Genomic DNA, 25455 nt, shown 5'->3' with positions numbered 1-25455 from the left:
AGCTTTTCTTTTTCCCCAGAAGTAAGCAGAGCCTGATTTTTAGTTTTCTTCTTGAGAGGAAATGTGTTTTATAAAAATTCAAGTTGCATTTCAAAATTTAATTGATTTTTTAAAGTCACATTCTTTAGAGACCTTTTTTAAATTTATTAAAAAGAATGGAAGCAGAGAAACTAGTTGGGAGACTATTTCATAAGCATAGGTTAGAGATGATAGTGTGTGAACTTGGGTAATAATGGTGGAGGTTATGAGAAATGGTTAGACTTGAGATCCATTTTGTAAGTAGAGCCCCAAGTTGCAACGATAGAATGGTCTAAGGTACTGAGTGAACCAGATGACACCCATATTTTGAGAAAAGAAAGAAAAGAACAAGCTTGGAAGGGGCGGAAAAAATACCCTATTTTGGCCATCTTAAATTTGCACTTACTGCTAGATCTAAGGATATATGTATATATTGTTTAACCAGAAACATTCTTCCTTTTCTTTTTGCCCAGTAAATGCTGCTACTCTTCTTTTGGGATTGGAGAGTCAACATAAAATCAGTGTTCCTAGAGCTCCTACAAAAGACGAAATGTCTCTCAGAGCTTATACTGCTCGATGCAGGCTGAATAGATTACGTCGTGCAGCGTGTCGCTTATTTACTTCTGAAAAAATGGTTAAAGCTATTAAGAAGCTTGAAATTGAAATTGAAGCTAGGCGGTTAGTTGTTAGAAAAGATAGACACCTCTGGAAAGATGTTGGTAAGAAGATTATAGAAATCTTTATAAAGATTCTTTAAAGATGTGATTATATTTTTTAAAGATTTATTTTATTTATTCATTTGAGAGAGAGAGAGAGAGAGAGCATGGATATTCATGAGGGGGAGGAGGTTAGGGGAGAGGGGAAGGGTGGAGGAGAGAATCCTCAAGCAGACCCCCCACTGAGTGCAGAGCCTGTGACAGGGCTGATCCCAGGACCCTGAGATCATGACCTGCACCAAAATCAAGAGTCAGATGTTTAACTGACTGAGCCACCCAAACACCACTTGAAATTAATTCCTTAAAAACACTCAACATTTTGTATTTCAGAGTCAAATATGTACATGATTTGACTTTGCTGCCTAAAATCTTGTGTACTTTAATATAGTCATATATATAAGAATGCCATATATTTAAATTAACTGATTTCATATAAGTGATTATCCCTATTTTTTGATGATTTTCCTCCATAAAATTTTATTTATTGTCTCTATTTGAGTAGTGGTCTGAGCTTACTTGCTTTTCACATACATTTCAGGAGAACGGCAGAAAGTCCTGAATTGGCTGTTGTCATATAATCCTTTATGGCTACGAATTGGCTTAGAGGTAAGTATATGCTTCAGTTTTTAAAATTTTATCCCTTTAATTATATACTTTTATTGTATACTTCTTTTGTTATATATACCTTTAGTAGGCTTTTTATTATGTATTTTTAATAAAATATGAGTTCACTTATAAAGTCATTTAGTTAGCTTAATTGATTTTTCAGTATAAAATTTAAGGTCCTGGGGTGCCTGGGTGGCTCAGTGTGTTAAGCCTCTGCCTTCGGCTTGGGTCATGATCCTCAGGGTCCTGGGATCGAGCCCCGCATCAGGCTTTCTGCTCAGCAGGGAGCCTGCTTCCTCCTTTCTCTCTGCCTGCCTCTCTGCCTACGTGTGATCTCTGTCTGTCAAATAAATAAATAAAATCTTAAAAAAATAAATAAATAAATAATAAAATTTAAGGTCCTTTAAAAAATGCTTAGTAGGTAATTAGATCATGCCAGTATATATATTATTGCCATATCATCACATAGCAAGTAATTTTCTTGTTTTCTTAAATATGTATAATTTGGTACTGGATACAATAACAAGTATTGTAAGCTCCTTCTTGAGCTTTTACAAATGATATCCTAGGCTGTTTGAAATATATTATCTAATTTAAACCTCTTCAAATCCCAGTGAGGTATGTCTTGTTTTTTTCACTTCATGACAATACTGAAGCTTAGATTTTAAATGACATGCTATATGCCAATTATTAGTCAGGATTTGAATCTATACTTGTCTGATACCAGAGCCCGAACTTGTAACCATTTTAATGCAACTTTTCTTATAAAAATGTTGTCAAATTTGAGTTTTTCACTTGGTGCATTGCTCAATAATACTTAGAATTTTTTTTTAAGATTTTTAAAATTTTTTTATTTGACAGAGAGAGATCACAAGTAGGCAAAGAGGCAGGCAGAGTGAGAGGGAGAAGCAGGCTCCCCGCCGAGCAGAGAGCCTTATGTGGGGCTCGATCTCAAGACCCTGAGACCAAGACCTGAGCTGAAGGCAGAGGCTTAACCCACTGAGCCACCCATGTGCCCCAATACTTAGAATTTTAAAACTAACTGAATGTGGGAGACCTGGGAGGCTCAGTTGTTAAGCGTCTCCCTTAGGCTCAGGTCATGATCCCAGGGTCCTGGGATAGAGCCCTGCATTGGGCTCCATGCTTTATGGGAAACCTGCTTCTCCCTCTCCCTCTTCCCCGGCTTGTGTTTCCTCTGTAGCTGTCTCTCTCTCTCTCTCTCTCTCTCATAAATAAATAAATAATCTTTAAAAAAAACTAAATGAAAAAGACAGTAATAGTTGACTATTAAAAATATGATTCTATTTTTAAAATGCTCCATGTTTCCAGTTTTCTTTTGTCTTTTACTGGTATACTTTTACATTTTCTTTAGGCTTTTTGCCATTGTCATTTGGGACATTCTATTCTTCAGTTTATTCCAGGTGTTAGAATACAATGGTCTTTGGGACTGAAAGGAATTATTAACAGTATTTGGCTTTTATTTATCAAGAAATTGAGGCCCAAAGAGAACAAATGATAAGCTTTCTGTGGTCACACAGTTTGATAGTATCTTTACTAAGTTTTCTTATTTGAATTTAGTATGCTTTTGTTAATCAGAAAATTACATATCAACTAGCTCCGCTTTTACAGTCAAATAATTCTGGAACCTTAATTGAAGTAGAACCACTCTATTTGGGCCGAGGTAAAAAACAAGAGAGTTAGACAGAAACTTGCAATGCCTTTTAAAACTTCTGCTTAGGAGCACCTGGGTGGTTCAGTTGTTTAAGTGTCTGCCTTTAGCTCAAGTCATGATCTGAAGACCCTGGGATTGAGTCCCGCATCAAGGTCCCTGCTCAGCGGGGAGTCTGCTTCTCCCTCTGCCTCTCCTTCCCTGGCTTGTGCTGTTTCTCTCATTCACTTGCTCTCAAATAAATAAATAAAATCTTTAAAAATAAATAAAAAATAAAACATCTGCTTAGATGTAGTAGGTATCCTTCCATCTGTATTCCACTGGCCAGAGCGCATTATTTGGCCAAACACAAATGAGGTAGGAATATTATCCTCCATGGACACAGCAAGTCCATGTCGGTTGGTGGGAATGTACAATCTTTTTTAGATAGAAAGGAGGTATGAGTACCTGTGAACACCTTAAGGTTCTAGTGGTGGGTATGATCTTTGAGGATTTTAAGAAAACATCAAAGGAAAAAAAGTAGGTAAATATGAAGTTTTTCTATTTTGACATATATTTACCATGCTTTTATCTCTACAATTGGTCAATGTAAGCTTATAAGATATAATCTGATATGGTTTTAGTTTTTTCTAATTGCTTTAAAAATCATTAATAATAAACATGTTGGTGTTAAGTTAATTTCATATGTAAATCAATTATGTTATACACAACTAATGAATCATTGAACACTACATCAAAAACTAATGGACTATACAGTGGCTAACAGGACATAATAAAAAACATTGTTAAAAATCAATTATAAACAGATCTGAACTTTCCAAATTATTATGTTAGATTATTTGCTTGCTGATGGGTTTCCACCTGTTAACTATTAAAAAATTTTGAATATTTAAGTTTCTGTTGCCTTCATGATATACTTAGTAGGATAATTAAAATTGAATTTGAGCAAGATGCCTACATTTGATAGTTCTTTAAAGGAAAAAATTAAATGTAAATATGGTTTGTCAGATGATTTTTAAGAATTTAACTTAGTCCTGAGCTTTTGCCTTTTTTCATTGTACATCATATACACTAAGGAATGCACAAAGCATATACAGTTTTTTTTTAGCAAATATCCATGTTATTTCCATACTACTTAGAAAATAGAACATTGCCAAATCCTTAGAAGATTGTAGTCTGCTTGCCCCCTGTTGTATCCTTTTGCTTCTTGAAAGTCACATAGTCTTTAATTTCTTTTCAGACAATTTTTGGAGAACTCCTATCTTTGGAAGACAATAGTGATGTCATGGGGTTGGCTGTGTTCATTCTGAATCGCTTACTTTGGAATCCTGATATAGCCGCTGAGTACAGACACCCCACTGTTCCTCATCTGTATAGAGATGGTGAGTAGTTCTGCCTCCATTGCATTCTTTCCACGCTATGCATAAATGGCTTCTTCTTATTATTCTTTCTGGTCTCTGTTTAAATTTTACCTTCTTAGAAATGCCAATATAAATAGTTCCTCTCTCCACTATCCTTCCTTTCTTTTCACCCATCATTCCCCATCACTTTCTCCATCACTATAATTATTTTTACCTTTTTGTTGTCTCTACCCACCCTCTCCTCACAAGTAGGCTGTAAGCCCTGTGGAGATCATATTTCTTTTAGCTTGTTAACTATAAATGTGACATCTAGGATGCTGCCTGCATAGAGTAGGTGCTTATTAAAAATTTGTTGCATGAGATAGATTAAATCACTTTTTTAAAGATTTTATTTGTTTATTTGACAGAGAGGGAGATCACAAGTAGGCAGAGAGGCCGGCAGAGAGAGGGGGAAGCAGGCTCCCTGCTGAGCAGAGAGCCCAATGTTGGACTCAAGCCCAGAACCCTGAGATCATGACCTGAGCTGAAAGCAGAGGCTTAACCCACTGAACCACCCCGGCGCCCCAGACTAAATCACTTGATATCTCTGTGCCTCTGCTTCCTCCTCTATGAGCTGGAAATATTGGAAACATAGAGTTTTATGAATATTACATGAATTCATACATTTAAAACACTAAGAAACAAATAATGTTCTATTTGTGCTTACTATTAATTTTCTTTATTAGTACGTTATCATATTTTAAGGTGAAGCTTTTCTTTCACAGATTAACTTGCTATGTTTTTTGTACTTAAGGTCATGAAGAAGCTTTGTCTAAGTTTACATTGAAAAAGTTATTGCTGTTGGTTTGTTTCCTTGATTATGCTAAAATATCCAAACTTATTGATCATGACCCTTGTCTCTTCTGTAAAGATGCTGAATTCAAGGTATAGTTTTCATTTTCTCTTTTAGAGTTCACATTTAAGACTTTTACTTGTTTTTATTGTATATTTTCTCTTTAAAAACTTCTAAGTTTCCCAAAGAAGAGTACTCTGGAGTAGAATAGGATAGGAATACTTATCTAGTCTGTCTTATTAATAGTTCTAACCCTGCCTAACTTATTGGTTGACTTTTTACCAACACAATACCCTATGAAGTTTTGTTGATTTGAGAATTCTGAGGAATTAACTGGGTAGAGGGATTAGGATTTCTTTCCTAATTTAGCGTACTATCAAATGAAGACTAATTTTTGGAGTCTGTTGTTAATTATGAGCAATTTTTTAAAAGGCCTTAAATTGGAAATAGATGTACATTATTACCATATGATATGAAACTGACTTTTTTTATGCTACCATTAATTTGACTTCATTTCTATATGCACAGAATAAGAATTTGTTGTTATTATAAACAAAATTATAATCTTGGGATTTAATACCTGCAACTTGTTTTTCCACAGACTAGTAAAGATATTCTTCTGGCTTTTTCACGAGACTTCCTAAGTGGCGAAGGTGATCTTTCCCGTCACCTTAGCTTATTGGGATTACCTGTTAACCATGTTCAGACACCATTTGATGAATTTGATTTTGCTGTTACAAATCTTGCTGTAGACTTGCAGTGTGGGGTGCGTCTTGTGTAAGTATGAGAAATAAGAATTATTTTACTTAATGGAATAGACTAAAATTTTCTGCTAAACACTTTTTTTTTATTTACATAGTCTTTCTTGCTCTTCCTTTTTTAAAAAATTTATTTATTTTAGAGAGAGAGAGAGAGAGTTGGGGGAGGAGGTAGGGGAGAGGGAGAGAATACTCTTGCAGACTCTGCTGAGCACAGAGCCCAACATGGGGCTCAGTCTCACAACCCTCAGATCATAACCTGAACTGAAATCAAGAGTCAGACACTTAACCAACTGAGCCACTCAGGCGCCCCTCTTTCTTGCTCTTTCATATGATGCAGTAAATTTTTTTTAGGGTAAAAAGTATTGGGACAAGTATGTGCAGCACCTTTGTAAAATAGTGTCAATTTTAGGTCTAGAAACCTTGTCTCCTATGCACATTTTTTTTTTCATGCTGACAGTGACAAAGGTCTGTGAGTAGTAACCAGTGATGCCCTAGAACAGAAGCTGAGACAAGCATGGAACCATTTAAAATATCAAACATTTAAGTAACACGTTATGGTGACAGGGTTTCATAAATACTGTTATTACTTGGGACCAATTCTAGTTGCATTATTAACCTTGTTTTACACAGGAGGAAAAGCTGGCTGGAGAAGTAAAAGAGTGTGCCCAAGTTTTATATCATGATATTGAGACATAAACTCAGGATGTCTGGCTTCAAATCATACGACACTTATCAGTAACAAACCAGCATCGTCAAAATTGGCTTTTGTAGGAGTCCAGTGAATCAGCGGTTCCTGCTTTGGCAGGAGTGATCATGAGCACTGTACTACAGTTGGCCTCTTCGGGATATCTGCATTGTACACATTTGTCTTGTTTCTAGGAAAGTCTCCAATTTACATTACATTTGACATATGTGAGGAAGGGATCTCTGGAACTTTATGAATCCCTAGTTCTTCAAAAACAACATACATGTCACTTGCTTCTTTCTAAATTAAATTCCATGAATATTCTTTTCTGATTATATGTTCTCACGACAAAGTAATGGTCTTTTGAACTTTTCTTTAGTTATCACTTGAGTAATTTCCATATAGTCTAGAGCATTTGCTGAAAATGTTCCACATGTTATTTTTATATTTGTTTAATTTGTTTCATTTCATACATCCAAGCCACTACATGTGTTTTCTGGCCAATAGGAATTCACGTTTTTAGACTTTCTCCACTTTCTAGGAGGGGCACTGACTGGTTTTATGTTCACTGCTATTTTCCACAATGGAAGACATTTTTTAGGTCTTTACGAGAGTTACTAAGGACTTAGCAGTGTTGGATATTGATGCTTTTTTGTTGGTCAGGAATTCTAACTAGTTAAGAGACTTGATTTTGCATACCAGATTCTACTTTCTTAGGTGTCAGCAAAATGATCCTGAATCTTCAAAGTCATTTGAGAATGCTTGAGAGTGGTTAATCTACTGATGTCATAGGTAATGGATTGGCCTAGTGTTGCAGAAATACTTCATATGTTGATTGAGTGGTTAGCCTGGAATGATCTTGAGTAACTTTCTAACCTTTAGAAATTATTGTTATATAAATAGTTCTCCAAATTTCAGTTCTGTAAACAATTCTGCCAAATTTTAGCTATCTGCAATACTCTTTTGGGGTTTGCTTTTCCTGTAGAAATACTGATTATTGTCTAGTAGATAAAATACTAGTGACATAGATGATATTACAGGTTTGAATTTAAGTTGTAGTATATATGTCTTCTTAAGGTAGGCACTCAAATATTTTTACAATAATCTGGCATAGGTATAACGGAATGGCTTCTGAATCTGATAAGACTGAGTTTTAGTTCATATTACTAACTATGTGACTATAGGCAGTTTACTAAATTCCTTTGGGCTTTGGTTTCTTCATCTGAAGAAAAAAAAAACAACAATAATAATGCCTGATTATAGGACTTGCTATGAGGACTAAAATAAGAAAAGAAAGCACTTGCTTGATGTGTAGAATATAGTAGTCCCTCCACAAATATACTTTCTCCCTTCCTTTCCCTTTCTTTTTTTCCTGTAGAACTCTATTATTTTGTTCATGTGTGCATTTGTGTATTATGTCTCATCTTTTTTTCTTACATTCTGTTCATAAACCTCAAACAGCAGGCTTAAAATGAGAAATGACTCTTATTTGCTAATTGTGGAGCAAGAGTTTTCAGTTAGTTTTTGGGGATCTTTCTCACTTAAAATCCTTCAGATTAGGGGGATTTATGTGGGTGGTAGCTGTAATTAAATAAAGTTCATCTTGTATTTTTTGTTTGTTTTTTAAAGGAAAGTTAAGTTTATTTCTTTACATGGTAAGAACAATCATACATTGATTCTTAGTGTCTCAATGTGGGGAGGGTAAAGGCAGGATATTTATGATATTTTGGGGCCTGGTTTGAGCCTCACCTTTTGATGCCGGGAGCTTTTCACATATGTTTTTATATGAGAGTGTCGTCTGAAAATTTCTTTATTGTTAGGCGAATCATGGAACTTCTCACACGAGACTGGAATCTCTCAAAGAAACTCAGGATTCCTGCAATAAGTCGTCTTCAGAAGATGCACAATGTTGATATTGTTCTTCAAATTCTTAGATCACAAGGAATTCAATTAAATGATGAGCATGGTAAAAATTGAGTAAAGATAAAAGTTTTTCTTCTCACCAAAAACTGATATGTACATATATTGTGCTAATAGGCTGTCTTTTCATTTATAGGAAATACAATCCTATCTAAGGATATTGTGGATAGGCACAGAGAAAAAACTCTTGCATTACTTTGGAAAATAGCTTTTGCTTTTCAGGTATTGTACATTTGGTAAATGTTACACTTTTTATCAAATTTTTGTCAAATTTTTATACTTTTTATCAAATTTATCAACCAGTAATATTGGTTTATAAAAGCATTTTCATCAAATAGACTAACAATAACTGTTACTTACTGGGATTATTCTGTCCCAGGAACTGGAATAATTGCAATTTAATCTTCACAACACCCTTGTAAGGTAGGTGTTGTCACTGCTTCATAGATAAGGAAAGTGAAGCTAGATGTTAGAACATTGATAGGAAGAAGCGATGAGATTAAAATCCAGGCTTGTGTGACCCCAGATCTTACACATGACATGCTATACATTAACCACTATGCATTCCATCACTTCTGCATAAATTATGTTTGTGTTTAAAAAAAAAATGAAGATGACAATGACTAACTTCTGTGGGTTAAAATGGTATATGAAAAATATAGAGATATTTATTCCTTTTTGTGTGTGTTTCAGGTGGATATTTCCATTAATTTAGATCAGTTAAAAGAAGAAATTGACTTTTTAAAACACACACAGAGTATGAAGAAAACAATGTCTGCACGATCTTGTCATTCTGATGCTATTATCAATAAGAAAAAAGACAAAAGAAATAGTGGTTCCTTTGAACAATATAGTGAAAGCATAAAGCTGTTGATGGAGTGGGTAAATGCTGTTTGTGCTTTCTATAATAAAAAAGTAAGTTTCTTTGTTTTTGTTTAAGCTCACTGACTTTAAGTACATTTTGGTTAAAGTTAAACTTTATTCATAAAATATTATGTTGCATTTCTTAAATAATGTAGTTTATATATATAAGCAAACTTTTCCTTAAATGAGTGAGGGTGTTTTCGCATACTGTATTTTATCTAATCTAAGATGTCACCAGTTGTATAATGCACAATTTTTTAATGTATTACTAAGAAAGAAAAAATGCCGTAGTCAGCAGTCTCAGTAGGAGACATTTGTCAGATCAGGGGCACCTAAGGATTACACCCCTATTTTAAAGGTAAATGCAAATAAACTCACTATGCTTCTAAAAGTGGATGATAGAGAACCTGACCACTGGCTACAAGGGGGAGGAAAAAAATCTAAGTTGAGTGTTTTGTAATCATTTATTTGATTAATACTGTATTTCTGTACCCTTAATGAAGTATACTCTTAAATGTAAATATGTGAAAATGAATAAAATATCTGGTAAAGAATATGAAGCCAGAAAAATGATAGAGTTCATGTTACTAAATATAGTAAACTGTTATACCTTGAACAGTATGGTTAGTAGAAAATTTGTCAGATACATGGATAATCTACGTTTTAACTAAATACTAGAGAGCTATGGAAGGCTCTAGGGGAGCATGGGTTCCATACCTTTGTCTTAACTTCTCATGTTGCTGGCAATCCTTGGCATTCCTGGGCTTGTGGATCCCTTACTCCAGTTTCTGCCTCTGTCCTCATATAGCATCTTCCTGTATGTTTGTCTCTGTGTGTCTCTCCATATAAGGATACCTTACTTTGGATTTAGAATCTACCCTACTCCACTGTGAAAATTAAACCTGCAGTGGCCCTATATCCAAATAATGTGATATTTTGAGATTCTAGGAAGGACATGAATTTTTTGAGGGACTCTATTTCTCCTAGCACAATAAAATTCTATTTTTAAAAGAGTATTTTATCATTGATAATTTGGCTATAAATAAGGTATTAATTATTCTAGGCACTATTAGCCACTAATGTGATTTTCTTAGCTATTAAAAGGAAATATGCACTACAAAACCATTAATATCTATATTACTATCCAATATAGTTAATCATTTTCCTGCTATTTCCAATCAGGTGGAGAATTTTACAGTATCTTTCTCAGATGGCCGTGTATTATGTTACCTGATCCATCACTACCATCCTTACTATGTGCCTTTTGATGCTATATGTCAGCGGACTACTCAAACTGTAGAATGCACACAGACTGGCTCAGTGGTGTTAAATTCGTCATCTGAATCTGACGGAAGTTCTCTGGACTTGTCTTTTAAAGCATTTGATCATGGTTAGTCCCTTTTGGCTGATTCGCTTTTGAAGTTTTTTCTTTGCCACATCAGATTTTTGACTGGTGCTGTCTAATCTCTTTTTTATTTGCATAGTAGAAAACACTTCAGAACTGTACAAAGAACTTCTAGAAAATGAAAAGAAAAATTTTCAGTTGGTCAGGTCTGCAGTTAGAGACCTTGGTGGAATACCAGCTATGATTAATCACTCGGATATGTCCAATACAATTCCTGACGAAAAGGTAAGTGTTCTTCAACTAGCAAGAGTCTCAGCAGGTGACAGTAAGATGCGTATTCTCTGGCAAACTTCTGTTTCCATCTCTTCTGTTTTCCTTTAGGTGGTTATCACTTATTTGTCATTTCTTTGTGCAAGGCTTTTGGATCTTTGTAAAGAAGCAAGAGCTGCTAGACTTATACAGACAACTTGGAGAAAATACAAACTAAAAACAGATCTAAAACGCCATCAGGTACTCCCCCAAAATGAAAACACTGCAATGTGAATTGTACTTCACAAAATACCAGTTGATTGAGTTTCGTTATGATTTTTACAGTTTACTGATATGTGAAGTTATTGACCTAATTTTAATAATTGTTTGTGTTTTGGGTTAGGGATGGGTATTTCTCCCTAAGCCTTGGTGTTTCTTTCACTGGATGTGTCTTCCAGGCACTGTTCCCTCGCTTGCTCTGGCAGAAGTAGAATAACTTACACCCTTTGTAAATTTACAAAAGTAAACTGAGGATACCTGACTTAGCTCTTTTCTCCTTCATGGAATCTAACCTATCCCTTCCTGGACTCTAAACTCTCTCTGGGAGCAGTTTTCCATGAATTTTTTCATGTGGTGTTCTGGGAATCTTGATCTTGGTGCTGGAGAGTGTCCCTGGAGTCTGGGTGTCTGTCTGATTTTGTAGTGCAGTTGGCCAGCTCATTTTGTTTGTCTGAAACTGTTTTCCAGTGTATCCTTTATTAGTTTGAAAGTGGAGGGACGCCTGGGTGGCGCAGTTGGTTAAGCATCTGCCTTTGGCTCAGGTCATGATCCTAGGGTCCTGGGATCAAACCCCACATCGGGCTCCCTGCTCTGTGGGGGAGCTTGCTTCTCCCTCTCCCTCTGCCTGCCACTCCGCCTGCTTGTGCTCTTTCTCTCTCTGTCAAATAAATAAAATCTTAAAGAAGAAAAATTTTTTAAGTGGAATTTGGTTTCTATTGTTTTATTTATTGTTTGGGATCTGGGCACAGGGATAGTGATGTTATTTGTCATTTCCCTTTTTGACCCCAACAGTACAAAATTTTATGTTAATGTAAGCTTTTTTTTTTTTTAATTCTGAGAAAAATGTAATTTTTAACCAACTATGAAATGGTCTCCTTGATCAAGTTAAACAAACTATTTTAATCCTTTTTTCTCCCTACCCCTTCCACTAATGATCTTATATTCACTTATTTGGAAAATCAAATAAAATAAGCAGCTATGTTTAATAAACTTATCATGTATTTCAGAAATACTTTCCACTTTATACTGCTCCTCAATTTTGAGTTACTGTGCATTTATGGTAGAGTTCTTAATAACTCTATAAAACAGCTACATTTTGGCAACTCTTAAACATACCATGTATTTTGTCTTAGTTTGTCAGACTCGGAAATAACACAGTAATTGAAATAATTTGCTGTTACCCCACTCAAACTCCTAGTAGTAACTTTTGGGAAATAGGCAGTGGCTTATACTCACAACTGGTCTTTTCTGCTACCATATCTATTCTTTGTGCCTTCTTATGCCCCTTATCTTCTTAGAATCTGCCTCCTTGCCCATGTATGTCTTAGAGGATAACTTTGTACTCTGGAAGCTTTTGGAGAATTGCTTTAGGAGAGTTTTCAGCAAAGACTCTTTCCTGGCTGGTCCTCAAATTATTTCACTCATTCTGTTTATATGACATTAAATGAGAGAGTAAAAATCCCATGAAACAGATATTTATCAGAATTGGGGGGACTGGTAAATGAAATCTGCTTTATTTTCTGCTCAAGATGACCTTATACTAATAAGATATAAACTACAAAGATTTCCTAGCTATTTGCTGGTAAGATCCCTTTTCCTGATTTAAGAAGTAGAAAGTTCCCTGTTTTTTAAAGACAACTGCTTCTATCCTTTCTCCAGGTGACCATGCTCCCTCTCTTATACAATTACACTAATATCCAATTACATGTTTTTGTTTGCTATTTGGAACATTAAGCAGTAGGTTCCCTATATATTGTCGTAGAAATATTATAATCTAATAAACATATAAAAATTACCATGGATAGCTAGTTTTTCAGGTACTATATTTTACTTCCATCTCATTGTTATAATTCACATAAGCTATCCATTGAGAAAAGACTGGCTCAAGTTTTTGTAGTGATAAGTGAAAATTGAGTAATGGCCCAATTCCTAATGAATGAGGTAGGATTATCCAAGGGTACCCTGACACATTAGTTCTTCTGTCAAAGAGTAGGCATAAACTGTAAAGCAAAGTGAATCCCTGTATGTGGCCCATACACAAGGTAAAATAAAACAAACTTGTAATAGGTTAGCTTAGCAATAGCATAAGATTAAAAATGATAACATGCCGTCTAATTTAGCAAAGAAGGAGTGACTTAACCAGCATTGGAATTTTTACCATCAGTTTATAAATTTTTCAAACAGTGGCTAGTTTGGATTTATCTATTTTCCATCTGTAGCTTCTCTAATGTCACATAAAATTGTTCCATTTTAGTTTGCTTGAGATTGAGATGATCTACAAATTTACCTTAGCCCACTGTATCTAGGAGTGCCCCTAGCCTTGGAACTTTTGACTCAAATGCAACTTTTGACTTTTTTTTTTAAGCTAATAGGAAATGCTTATTTTTAACCCAGTTTTTGTTTAATTGTGGTAAAGAACACATCATAAAATTTACTATCTTAACTCTTTTTAAAGTGTACAGTTTAGTAGTGTGAAGTATATTTACATCACTATGAAACATATCTCCAGAAATTTTTTAACTTGTAGAACTGAAATTGTGCTCCTTAAATTGTGGCTGGGTGGAGGGATGGTTTTAATTTGGATATCTATAGTCTTTTTTTTTAAAGATTTTATTTATTCATTTGATAGACAGAGATCACAAGTAGGCAGAGAAGCAGGCAGAGAGAGAGGAAGAAGCAAGCTTCCCGCTGAGCAGAGAGCCCAATGCAGGGCTCGATCCCAGTACCGTGGGATCATGACCTGAGCCGAAGGCAGAGGCTTTAACCCACTGAGCCACCCAGGCACCCGACAGATATCCATAGTCTTAAAGGCCATATGCTCTACAGGGGTACAGACAGTGGTTAGATCGCTTAATCAATTTGTTGGACATAATTCTACCCCAATTTTAGAATTGTCTAGTCTTTTTCCACTTAGGAGTGATGTAATATATGACTCTCACCATTTCTTAGTATTTGTTTCAATCCATTAACTACATTTTTCCTTTCTTAGAGTGGCTGTTTGATCCCTTCCATAGTTGAATGTGTTCCCATACTGTGCAGTTTCCACCCATAGATCTCAATGCCTGATTATAATTAATTAATAATTAGAATCTAATGTCTATATAGAGCCCATCCTTGGATAGTGAGCTGTTCCAGATAGCTACATAAAGTTATAAATAACTATAAATTTATAGCTACATGCTATAAATTGTTCTTTCCACCACAAGGAATAATTTATATTCTAGTTTACAATTCAGGTAACTGAAATGATAAATCTGGCCTTGAGGGTGTGGCAAAGTGATTGCTTCGTTTGAATACTGGTTTTCCGCCCAGTAGACTGACAGTCTACTTGACTTCTCTGTCTCAGTTTCCCCATAGTCATAAAAGTGGTACCTGTTCATCTGTTCTTATGGTTGTGTGAGATTTAGATGAAGCATTCATGAAGTGCTTAGAATGGTGCCTGATGCCTAGTAAGTATTTGACCTATGTTGTTTTTGCTAGTACTTCATCATTAGAAATAACAGAAATAAAGGTATATGGGGTATCAGCCTGTGGTGCTCCCAGGGCAGGTAGCTCTTTTTCGGCCACTTAAGCTATCGAGCAGTCCTGCTACCACTTCCCATAACCTGATATTCTGTCATCTTGATTGTCTATGCCTTAAAGCCATAAAGTATTCTGTGCTAAAAGTAAATATTTTGCTGCTTCTCCCTTTTTGTTCGAGTTGTTACAAAGCAAGACTACCTTATATTGTAAGGCATTTTGTTTATTTTAGGACCTCCTTTTTTCTTTTATATTTCCTCCTGTGGTCCACCGCTTTTTTCAAAATCAAACATGAATTCTCTGGGCTGTAATCTGAGAAACATACTTCATTCATTCATTCATTCATTTTAAAAGATTTTATTTCTTTATTTGACACCGAGAGACAGCGAGAGAGAGAACACAACCAGGGGGAGTAGGAGAGGGAAAAGTAGGCTTCCTGTTGATCCCTGGACCCTGGGACCCTGACCTGAGCCGAAGGCAGGCACTTAATGACTGAGCCACCCAGGCACCCTGAAACATACCACATTTAAATAGCCTTTATATTGATTATTGAGATGATATATCAAACATGCCTGTGATCTTTATTTTAGGATTATAGCCTTGGGAATTTTTGTTCCATTATATAAATATATATATGCATTTCTACCTATCAGACCTTTCAACATTCTTGGAAGTATCTATATTCCAAAGATGAGCATATCTTAAGTCGGGGGGATGTTTTATTTTCAGGATCAGTTTGATTAATATTTAATAGATGATTTTCTTACAAACTTAAGTAATTAAGCTTTTTTTTTTTTTTTAAAGATTTTATTTATTTATTTGACAGACAGAGATCACAAGTAGGCAGAGAGGCAGGCAGAGAGAGAGAGGAGGAAGCAGGCTCCCTGCTTGAGCAGAGAGCCTGATGCGGGGCTCAATTCCAGGACCCTGAGATCATGACCTGAGCCGAAGGCAGAGGCTTTAACCCACTGAGCCACCCAGGCGCCCCAGTAAGTAAGCTTCTGGTTCATCTTTGCTTTTTTTTTTTTTTTTTTTTTTTTAGGAGCGAGACAAAGCTGCAAGAATTATTCAATCAGCTGTAATCAATTTCCTAAGTAAACAACGATTGAAGAAGGAGATTAATGCAGCATCGACCATTCAGAAATACTGGCGAAGACTCTTAGCACAGAGAAAATTATTAATGTTAAAAAAGGAAAAACTAGAAAAAGTTCAAAATGAATCAGCATCAGTTATTCAGGTATAGTATCCTGGGTTTTGGAATTTAAAAAGTTTTAATGACTTTTTTTTAAGATTTCATTTATTTATTTGACAGAGAGAGCAAGATCACAAGTAGGCAGAGAGACAGGCAGAGAGAGAGAGGGGGAAGCAGGCTCCCCACTGAGCAGAGAGCCTGATGTGGGGCTCGATTCCAGGACCCTGAGACCGTGATCTGAGCTGAAGGCAGAGGCTTAACCATTGAGCCACTTAGACGCCCCTTTTAGTGACATTTTTAAGGAAGAAAGTAAAATATGATAAAGTTTTCAGTTATATTTTAGGCTTTCAAATTTTTCTGGTACTTGAACAAATATTTAATATCTTCCTACTACCTCTAAAACTCTTTGCTGTATTCAGCATAAGTCTCAAACAAATTGAAATACCTCCTTTTCTCTGAAGTCTAATTCTTTACCTCTTCTGTCTTCTTTGTTTTATAGTAGGGATTTATAGCCTTATGCTCCATGGGACATGCTGACATACTGTATCATTTTACTTTGTGTATCCACACACTCAACCAAGCTCATCGTTTAATCTCCACTGTGGGTTCTGGAACTTATTTTGGGATAAATGTGTGCATGTTTTCCTCTGTAGCCCATTTGGTTGGCATATAACAAAATATCACCTATAATCTATAGAATACCTATATTAGTTTTCTACTTAGTAAAAAAAATTGAACATATCTACATATAAGACAAATTCTTTATATGTTTTTGATATTAGGTTCTATTTTAATAACAGCAGAGGTGTACTATTTAAATTTGTGCTATGTAAGTGTCATTGAAGCTTCACCCCATAATTTTATCTGTTTTATAAATTTAGAAATTTTTGTGTCTGGCTACTACTATTGATAAGTGAAAGATTCTGATTTCTTTTTTTTTTTTTTAACTTTTTTTAATGTAAAATATTACACATGGAAAATGGCACAGAACACAAATGTAAAGCCCAATAGTTTTTCACAAAGTTAATACCCACTTAACCACTACTAGGTCAAGAAATAGAATATTGTCAGCTTCTCAGAAGCCATTTCACAATCCATTAAGTCCCTTACCCCTGCCCATAACCATTATTCTAATATATGCCATTTTTCTAGACATCTTCTCTAAACACTATAATTTTGTCTTGCCTGTTATTTGAATTTTATGTAGGTAGGTTCAAACCATGTAAATTCTTTTATTCTACGTTATTAAATTTGTGAGATTTATCAGCGTTGAGTGTTACTGTGATTTAACTTTCAGTCTATAATATTCTGTAATTTACTTATCTTTTCTATTGTTGATGGACATTTGGCTTTCTGGTTCTGAGTCATTATGAGTAATGAATGCTCCCATGAATGTGCCTTCTGGTGTGAAATGTACTCACTCTGTTTGATATATACATGAGTCCAGTTGTTTGGTTTTTGAGTATATAGATTTCAGTTTTCGTAGATAGTGCCAAAAAGTTTATAAAGCGACTGTAGCACACACCAGCTGTTTAAGAGCGATCATATAACTCCATGCTCAGGTAAATAAATACTTGGAAATTGTCTTTTTAATTTTAGCCATTCTAGTGGTTGTGTAGTCGTATCCTGAAGTAGTTTTAATTTGCATTTTCTTGATAATTAATGATATTGGACACCTTTTTAAACTGGAAATCTTCTCTTGTGAAGCGCTATTTCAAGTCTCTTTTCAGTTTTTCATTTTGATTGTTTGCCTTCTTATGGATTTGTAAGATATGTTGAATATTCTGGTTATTAGAATTTTGTTGGATTTGGGTGTTTAAATACCTTCTCCTTGACTGTGATTTATTGTTTTATGAAATGAAAATTCTTAATTTTCAATGATGGTTAGTGTATTTTTGTGTACCATAACCCAAGGCCTTTTGAAGATACTCTTCTACATTATATTCTAAAAGCTTTAGTGTATTATCTTTCACATTTAGATCTCTCCTCATTTGTGTTACAGAACTTTTTTTTAAATGGATATCCAGTTGTTTCAGTCGTTTTACTGAAACAACCATCCTTGCCTTATTACTGTGCCACCTTCAGCATACATCAAAAATTCTTATTCTGTGCTTCTGTTCCTATCTGTGCTTTTTTCTGTTCTATTGGTTTTTTTTTTTTTTTTTCTTTCTTTGGGCCTTGTATTCTGACTTTATGTGAAATCTGGATATCTAGTAGATAAGTCCTCCTTCATTTTTTTTTAAAGAAGTTTTTAGTTCTTTCTTTTTAAGATTTTATTTATTTACTTATTTGACAGAGACAGACAGCAAGAGAGGGAATACAAGCAAGAGGAATGGGAGAGGGAGAAGCAGGCTTCCCAGTGAGCAGGGAGCAGATGTAGGGCTTGATCCCAGGACCCTGAAATCATGACCTGAGCCGAAGGCAGATGTTTAATGTCTGAGCCACCTGGATGCCCCAAGTTTTTAGTTATTTTAGTTCTCTGCATTTTCATACATATTTAGAATCTGAAGTTCAAAAGTGTTGGAATTTGAGATTTAATAAATACTGAACATGGTATCTATTCCCTATTTTGGTCTTGTTTAAATGTCTCCTAACTTGGTTTTATGATTTGATGCAAGAGGTCTATCTATATGATACATTTTTAAAAATTTAGTTTAAAAAACATTAAAATTTTTTTTTAAATTTTATTTATTCATTTGACAGACAGAGATCACAAGTAGGCAGAGAGACAGGCAGAGAGAGAGGAGGAAGCAGGCTCCCCGCTGAGCAGAGAGCCCGACGTGGGGCTCGATCCCAGGACCCTGGGATCATGACCTGAGCCGAAGGCAGAGGCTTTAACCCACTGAGCCACCCAGGCGCCCCAAAAAACATTAAAATTTTAATTTTTAAATTAGCACTCAGTAAAATAGACCTTTTTTTATGTGCCGTTCCATAAAGTTAAACACATGTACATATTTGTGTAATCACTATCTCAGTCAGGTTACAGAACAGTTCATCACCCAGAAAAACTTTTGGGTGCTGTATGTTGTCATTCCTCCAGCTACACTCAGGTCCAGGTGACCATAACTCTGTTCTCTGTTACCATAGTTTGGCCTTTTTGAGAATGTCACCTAAATGGAGCCATATAGTACGTAACCTTTTGAGATTCACGTTTTTTCACCGAGCGTAATGCCTTTGAGACTCCTTTAAGTTGTTGCATATATGAATAGTTTGTTTTCATTGCTGAGTAGTATTCTGTTGTATGGAGGTACCACAATTTGATTTTTTTTTTTTAAGATTTTATTATTTATTTGACAGAGAGAGAGAGATCACAAGTAGGCAGAGAGGCAGGCCGGCGGGGGGGGGGGGGGGGGGGGGGGGAAGCAGGATTCCTGCCGAGCAGAGAGCCCGATGCAGGGCTTGATCCCAGGACCCTGAAACCATGACCTGAACTGAAGGTAGAGGCTTAACCCACTGAGCCACCCAGGTGCCCCCCACAATTTGATTTTACATTAACCTGTTGAAAGATATTTGTGTTGTTCCCAGTTTTAGGTAATTTCATTTCTTTTTTTTTTTTAAGGCTTTATTTATTTATTTGACACAGAAAGAGAGATCACAAGTAGGCAGAAAGGCAGGCAGAGATAGAAGGGAAAAGCAGGCTCCCTGCTGAGCAGAGAGCCAGATGTGGGCCTTGGTCCCAGGACCCTAAGATCATGACCTGAGCCGAAGGCAGAGGCTTAACCCACTGAGCCACCCAGTGCCCCGTAATTTCATTTCTTGAAGGTAAATATTTATGAGTGGGATTGCTGGGCACTTGGTAAGTGTATGTTTAACTTTATAAGATACTGGCAAACTGGTTTCTAGAGTGGCTCTACCACTTTTCATTTCAACCCTAGTGCATACGAGTTCTCATTGCTCCACATCTTCCAACACTATGATGTCAATGTTTTTTAGCCATTGTTTTAGATGTGTAGTGGTATCTAATCTTGGTTTTATTTTTCATTTCCCTAATCACAAATGACATATATGTTTTCAAGTGCTTGATTGTCTTCAGGATATCTTGTGAAGTGTCTGTTGAAATCTTTTGCTTATTATTGTAATTGAATTGTTTATCTTATTGAGGTTTGAGAATTTTGAGAGTTTTGAGAGTTCTTACCATATTCTGGAGACAAATTCTTTGTCAGTGTTTTGCAACTATTTTCTCCTAATCTTTTACAGGAAGTTTGCTGATCCCTAGTCTTGGTGAATGTTCGCATACTTAAAAAAGAATGTGTATTCTGTTGTTGTTGGGTAAAGTGTTCTGTAAATGTTAAATCTGTTTGTTTGGTGTTATTTAGTTCTTTTATATCCTGACTGATTTTCTGTTTGCTCTCTCAGTAAAAGAATATTGTGTAAATCTCTCAACTGTAATGGAATATGTGTTTCTTCTTTCAGTTCTTTTCATTTTGTCATCATGTATATTGACACTCTGTATTTAGGCACGTGCATATTTGAGATGGTTCTATTTTCTTGGTGAGGTGGGTCTTTTATCATTATGTAATGTTCTTTTTTTATCTCTCATAGTTTTCTTTGCTCTGAAATCTACCTTGCTGGCTGTAATTTAATTACTCCAGCTTGGTTGTGGACTTCACTACCATCTGCAGGATATTTTTTTTCTTTCCTTTTACTTGTTAATTACTTACATGATTATGTATGACATGAAGTCTAGCCAGCATTTCGTTGTTTTTTTTTTTTTTTTCATGTATCTCTGTCATTTGATTGGTGGTTTAGACTATATATTAAGCATTTATTGATATTTGTGAATTTAGGTCTATCCTTTTATTGTTTCTGAATGTTTCCATTCTTTCATTCTTCCCTTTCCCCTTTCCTGGCTTTTCAATTCTCTGAACGCTTGATAGTGTTACACTTTAGTCTATTTTCTTTCTGACTGTTTCCCTTTGGACAGGTTTTTATTGTTTGTTTTGTCTTTTGGTGATTGCTCTAGGGGTTACAGTATATGTAACTTTTAATATACTTAGAATTATATTTTATTACTTTAAGTTGAATATAGAAAGCCTACCACTATCTAAGTCCCTCTGTGCCCTGTCTCCCACTTTATGTTTAGTTATCTTGCTTACTACATCTATATGCAATTAAAATCACATCAGGGAATGTTAATTTTTGCTTAATCATAATAAATATTTTAAACAATACATCAGAGGGGCGCCTAGATAGCTCAGTGGGTTAAGCCTCCACCTTCGGCTCAGGTCATGATCTCAGGGTCCTAGGATCGAGTCCCACATCGGGCTCTCTGCTCAGCAGGGAGCCTGCTTCCCTTCCTCTCTGCCTGCCTCTCTGCTTATTTGTGATCTCTGTCTGCCAAATAAATAAATAAAATCTTTAAAAAAAATAAACAATACATCAGAATAATATTCTATGCTGTTAATGCAGATGTTTATCATTTCTGTTGCTTTGCTTTATTTTTTTGTAGTACATTTTTTACAACTTATAAACCCACAGTGATACATTATTATTAACTAAGGTCCATAGTTCAATTAGGGTTCACTTTTTGTGTGGTGTCGTTACATGTGTTTGATCAAAATCCTGCCCTGAAAATCCTGTGTACTCCACCTAATCATCCCTTACCCCTCCTCACAATTCCTGACAAACCCTGATTTTTTTTTTACTGTCTCCGTAGTTGTTTTTTGTTTTTTTTTTCCCCCCAGAATGTCCTGTAGTTTGCATCCATCAGTATGTAGCCTTTTCAGATTGGTTTCTCTCCCTTAGCAATATACATTTAAGTTGCTTTAATGTGTTTTTTGGGCTTGATAACTTACTTGTTTTTATCATTGAATAACATTCCAATGTTGGATTTACTTCAGGGTTTTTTTTTTTTTTTTAATCCATTTACCTATTGAAGGGTATCTTGGTTGCTTCTGATTTTTGGCAGTTATGAATAAAGGTATTATAAACATCTGTGTACAGATGTTTTTTTCTGTGGACCTGTTTTCAGCCTCTTTGGGTAGGTACCTTGGAGTGGAATTGCCTGATCATATGATAAAACTAAGTTTGTGAGAAAGTATCAAACCGTCTTTCACAGTAGCTGTATCATTTTGCATTCCCACCAGCAATGAATGAGACTTCCTGTTGCTCTCCTTCCTGGCCAGCATTTGGTATGTGGTGTTTTAGATTTTAGCCATTCTAATAGATGTATATTGGCATCATGTTATTCCAGTTTGCAATTCTCTAATGCTGTATGATGTTGAGCATCTTTTCATATGCTTATTTACCATCTGTATATCTTCTTTTATGATGTGTTCAGATCTTTTGCCAATTTTTTAATTCTTACTGTCCATTTTTTATTTTCTTGTGGAGTTTTAAATGTTCTTTGTTTAAAGGATTTGGATACAAATCCTTTATCAGATATGTATTTTGCAAATATTTTCTCCTAGTCTGTGGCTTATCTTTTTGTTCTGTTAACGGTTTTTCACAGAGCAGAATTTTTTAATTTTAATGAAACCGGAGATCAGTTTTTTTTTTCTTTCATGGATTATACTTTTGGCATTATATCTAAAAAGCCATTGCCAAACCCAAAGTCCCTCAGATATTCTGTTGTTATCTTCTAGATATTGTTCTATGATTTTACATTGTACATTTAGATCTATGATTTATTTTGGTTAATTTTTGTGAAAGGTAAAGAGTCAGTGTTGAGATTCATTTTTTTCTTATGTTTGCTTATTCCAGCGTCATTTTTTGAAACCAAACAAAATTATCCTTTGTGTACTCACTTGGGTTGTTCCTTTGCTAAAGATCAATTGACTGTGTTGCATGGGTATACTTCTGGACTCCCTATTCTGTTCTAGTGACCTATTTGTCTATTAATTTGCCAATACCATACTGTCTCAAATAGTATAGTTTTTTTTTAAGATTTTATTTATTTATTTGACAGAGATATAGATCACAAGTATGTAGAGAGGCAGGCAAAGAGAGAGGGAAGCAGGCTCCCTGCTGAGCAGAGAGCCTGATGCGGGGCTGGACCCCAGGACCCTGAGACCATGACCTGAGCTGAAGGCAGAGACTTAACCCACTGAGCCACCCAGGCACCCCTCGAATACTATAGTTTTATATTAAGTTTTGAAGTTGGATAATGTTGGTCCTCCAGCTTTCTTTCCCTTTAATATTATGTTTGCCAGTCTGGGTCTTTTGCCTCTCCAGTTAACTTTAAAATCAGTTTGCTGGTATCCACAGAGTAACTAGGCAAGATTTTGATTGAGATTGCACTGAATTTATAGACTAAGTTGGGAATAACTGTCAGCATTGAGTCTTCTACCAATGAACGTGATCTCTCTCTCTCCATTTAATTAGATCTTCTTTGATTTCTTTCATTAGTTTCATAGTTTTCCTCAGACAAATCCTGTGTATATTAGGTGTATTTTGAAGTGGGTTTTTTGTTTGTTTTTTTGTTTGTTTGTTGCTACTAATACTAATACTAATATGCTACAAATTTGCTCTACTTCTTTGTTAGTTCCAGGAGTTTTTTTGGTCCTTTCTTTGGATTGTCTACATAGATGATCAGGTCACCTGTGGACAAAGAAAGATTTATTATTTTTGTTTTTTGCATACCTTTTATATCCTTTTCTTACTACATTAGCCAGGACTCTAGTAGATGTTGAATAGGAATGGTGTGGGTACCTCCTTTTGTTATTCCAGATCTTAAGGGAAAAGCATCTAGTTTCTCACCATTAAGTTTGATGTTAGCTGTAGGTTTGAATACATGTTCTTTATCATATTGAAAAAGTTCCTCTCTATTTTTAGTTTGTTGAGATATTTCTTTCTTAAATCATTTTTCTTTTTCAAACTAGATTCTTTGTATTGATCTTCAAGTATGTTGATTGTTTTATCATCTTTTTTCTGCTCTTGAGCCATTCCAGTGAGTTTTTTTTATTTTGGTTATTGTGTTTTTCAGTTCTAATATTTTCATTTGGTTCTTATTTGTATCTTTGATGTTTTTGCTGAGACTTTCTATTCTTCCATCAGTTTCAACTTTTGGAACATTTTTACATCTGCTGTTTTAAAGTCTTTGTCAGGTAATTCCAATGTCTAGGTCATCTCCATTGGCATCTATCGATCGTCTTTTCCCATGGAAGTTGACGTTTTCATTCTGTTTTTATGCCAAGTAATTTTTAATTACATCTTGACTATTTTGAATGTTATGTGAATGTTGATATTTTAGTTTTATGAGATGATCTGCCATGCTGGGTTCTGGCCACAACTTCTTATCAGCCTTCTATGGGTACGGCTTCAACATCAGTTCCTTTTTTAAAGCGTTTACAGGGATACTTGTATCAGTCCCATGTGTATGTCATCGAGTGACCAGTTTGGGATCTAGATGGTGATGATCATTACTCAAAGGCTAGTCTGCTTAATGGTACACAGCTTAATGGTGAACCCAGGAATTCATAACATTAAGGGATTGCTTTTCTGAACTACCCCTTCTCTTCAGTCTCCCTGGGACTTTCCAGGTGTTTTTAGGGCTACCCTGTTTTGTTCTCTGGCCAGAAACCTCTGTAGACCTCTGGTTACACTGGTATGCTGTGTTCTTTCTATGACTACCCTAGCCAAGATCAAGCAGAGACTCTGTGTCTTTAGTAAGAGGACAAAGGTTGTGGAGATAGGGAGAGATGAAGAATTGGAGTTTTGAAAGCAATCTACTACAGATACCTACAGTGGAGAAGAAAGAGCACCTTCTTTTATATGAAAAACTAGGCCCTAATATCAACTCTTGGTATTTGGTATGTGACTTTGGGAAGAGTTTTGCATTGTAAGGTTTCTTTGTTTTTGTGAGAATTAAATAAGTAGATTATACATAATGCTCTGTAGTTAAAGCTACTTAGTTGTTTTGTTTTGTTTTGTTTTTAGATTTTTATTTATTTGACAGAGAGATACACACAGAGAGAGGGAACACAGGCAGGGAGAGTGGGAGAGGGAGAAACAGGCTTCCCTCTGAGGAGGGAGTCCAACTCGGGGCTCGATCCCAGGACCCTGGGATCATGACCTGAGCCAAAGGCAGACGCTTAATGACTGAACCACCCAGGCACCCCAAAGCTACTTAGTATTAACAGACAGATGGCAGTGCTGCTCAGTCTCTACAGCGATGAGAGGGGAAGAACTTACCTTCCATGAGCTATATCAACACTGATTACCATTTCAGTAACGGAGACTGGTAACAGTGTTCAGAAGAAATGATTATCAAAGTATAATAAGCTATCCACACTCACTCTTTAATTTTTGAGTCTGAAGGTTTCACAAATGAACATCTAGGGGAAAGAAAAGAAAAAGAATGGCAACTGCAACTCTGAATAATAACTGCTTTACTTTTCCCTACTTTTTTGAGGCGGCTTAATAAAATCCTTCACATTTGCATCAAACTTAGAGTTTTCAATATTTTGCATTAATATGCTTAAATATAGTTGGATAAGTG

At 35.5% G+C, this 25455-nt stretch overlaps 1 protein-coding gene across 1 annotated transcript in view; it reads left to right on the top strand.

Moving 5' to 3' along the window:
* ASPM (assembly factor for spindle microtubules) overlaps window positions 1-25455 on the top strand; it is a 65916-nt gene that overhangs the window by 17391 nt on the left and 23070 nt on the right. Inside the window, 12 exon segments of the mRNA XM_047703966.1 lie at window positions 492-737; window positions 1273-1340; window positions 4250-4391; window positions 5164-5294; window positions 5804-5979; window positions 8469-8614; window positions 8705-8790; window positions 9262-9483; window positions 10615-10822; window positions 10920-11062; window positions 11159-11287; window positions 15867-16061. Of these exon segments, the coding sequence (XP_047559922.1) occupies window positions 492-737; window positions 1273-1340; window positions 4250-4391; window positions 5164-5294; window positions 5804-5979; window positions 8469-8614; window positions 8705-8790; window positions 9262-9483; window positions 10615-10822; window positions 10920-11062; window positions 11159-11287; window positions 15867-16061 (1892 nt within the window).

Source organism: Lutra lutra, chromosome 15, assembly GCF_902655055.1.
Source record: "Lutra lutra chromosome 15, mLutLut1.2, whole genome shotgun sequence".
NCBI classification, from domain to species: domain Eukaryota; kingdom Metazoa; phylum Chordata; class Mammalia; order Carnivora; family Mustelidae; genus Lutra; species Lutra lutra.
Note: the sequence above shows the minus strand (reverse complement) of the source record. Positions and strands in the feature narration are given on the sequence as shown.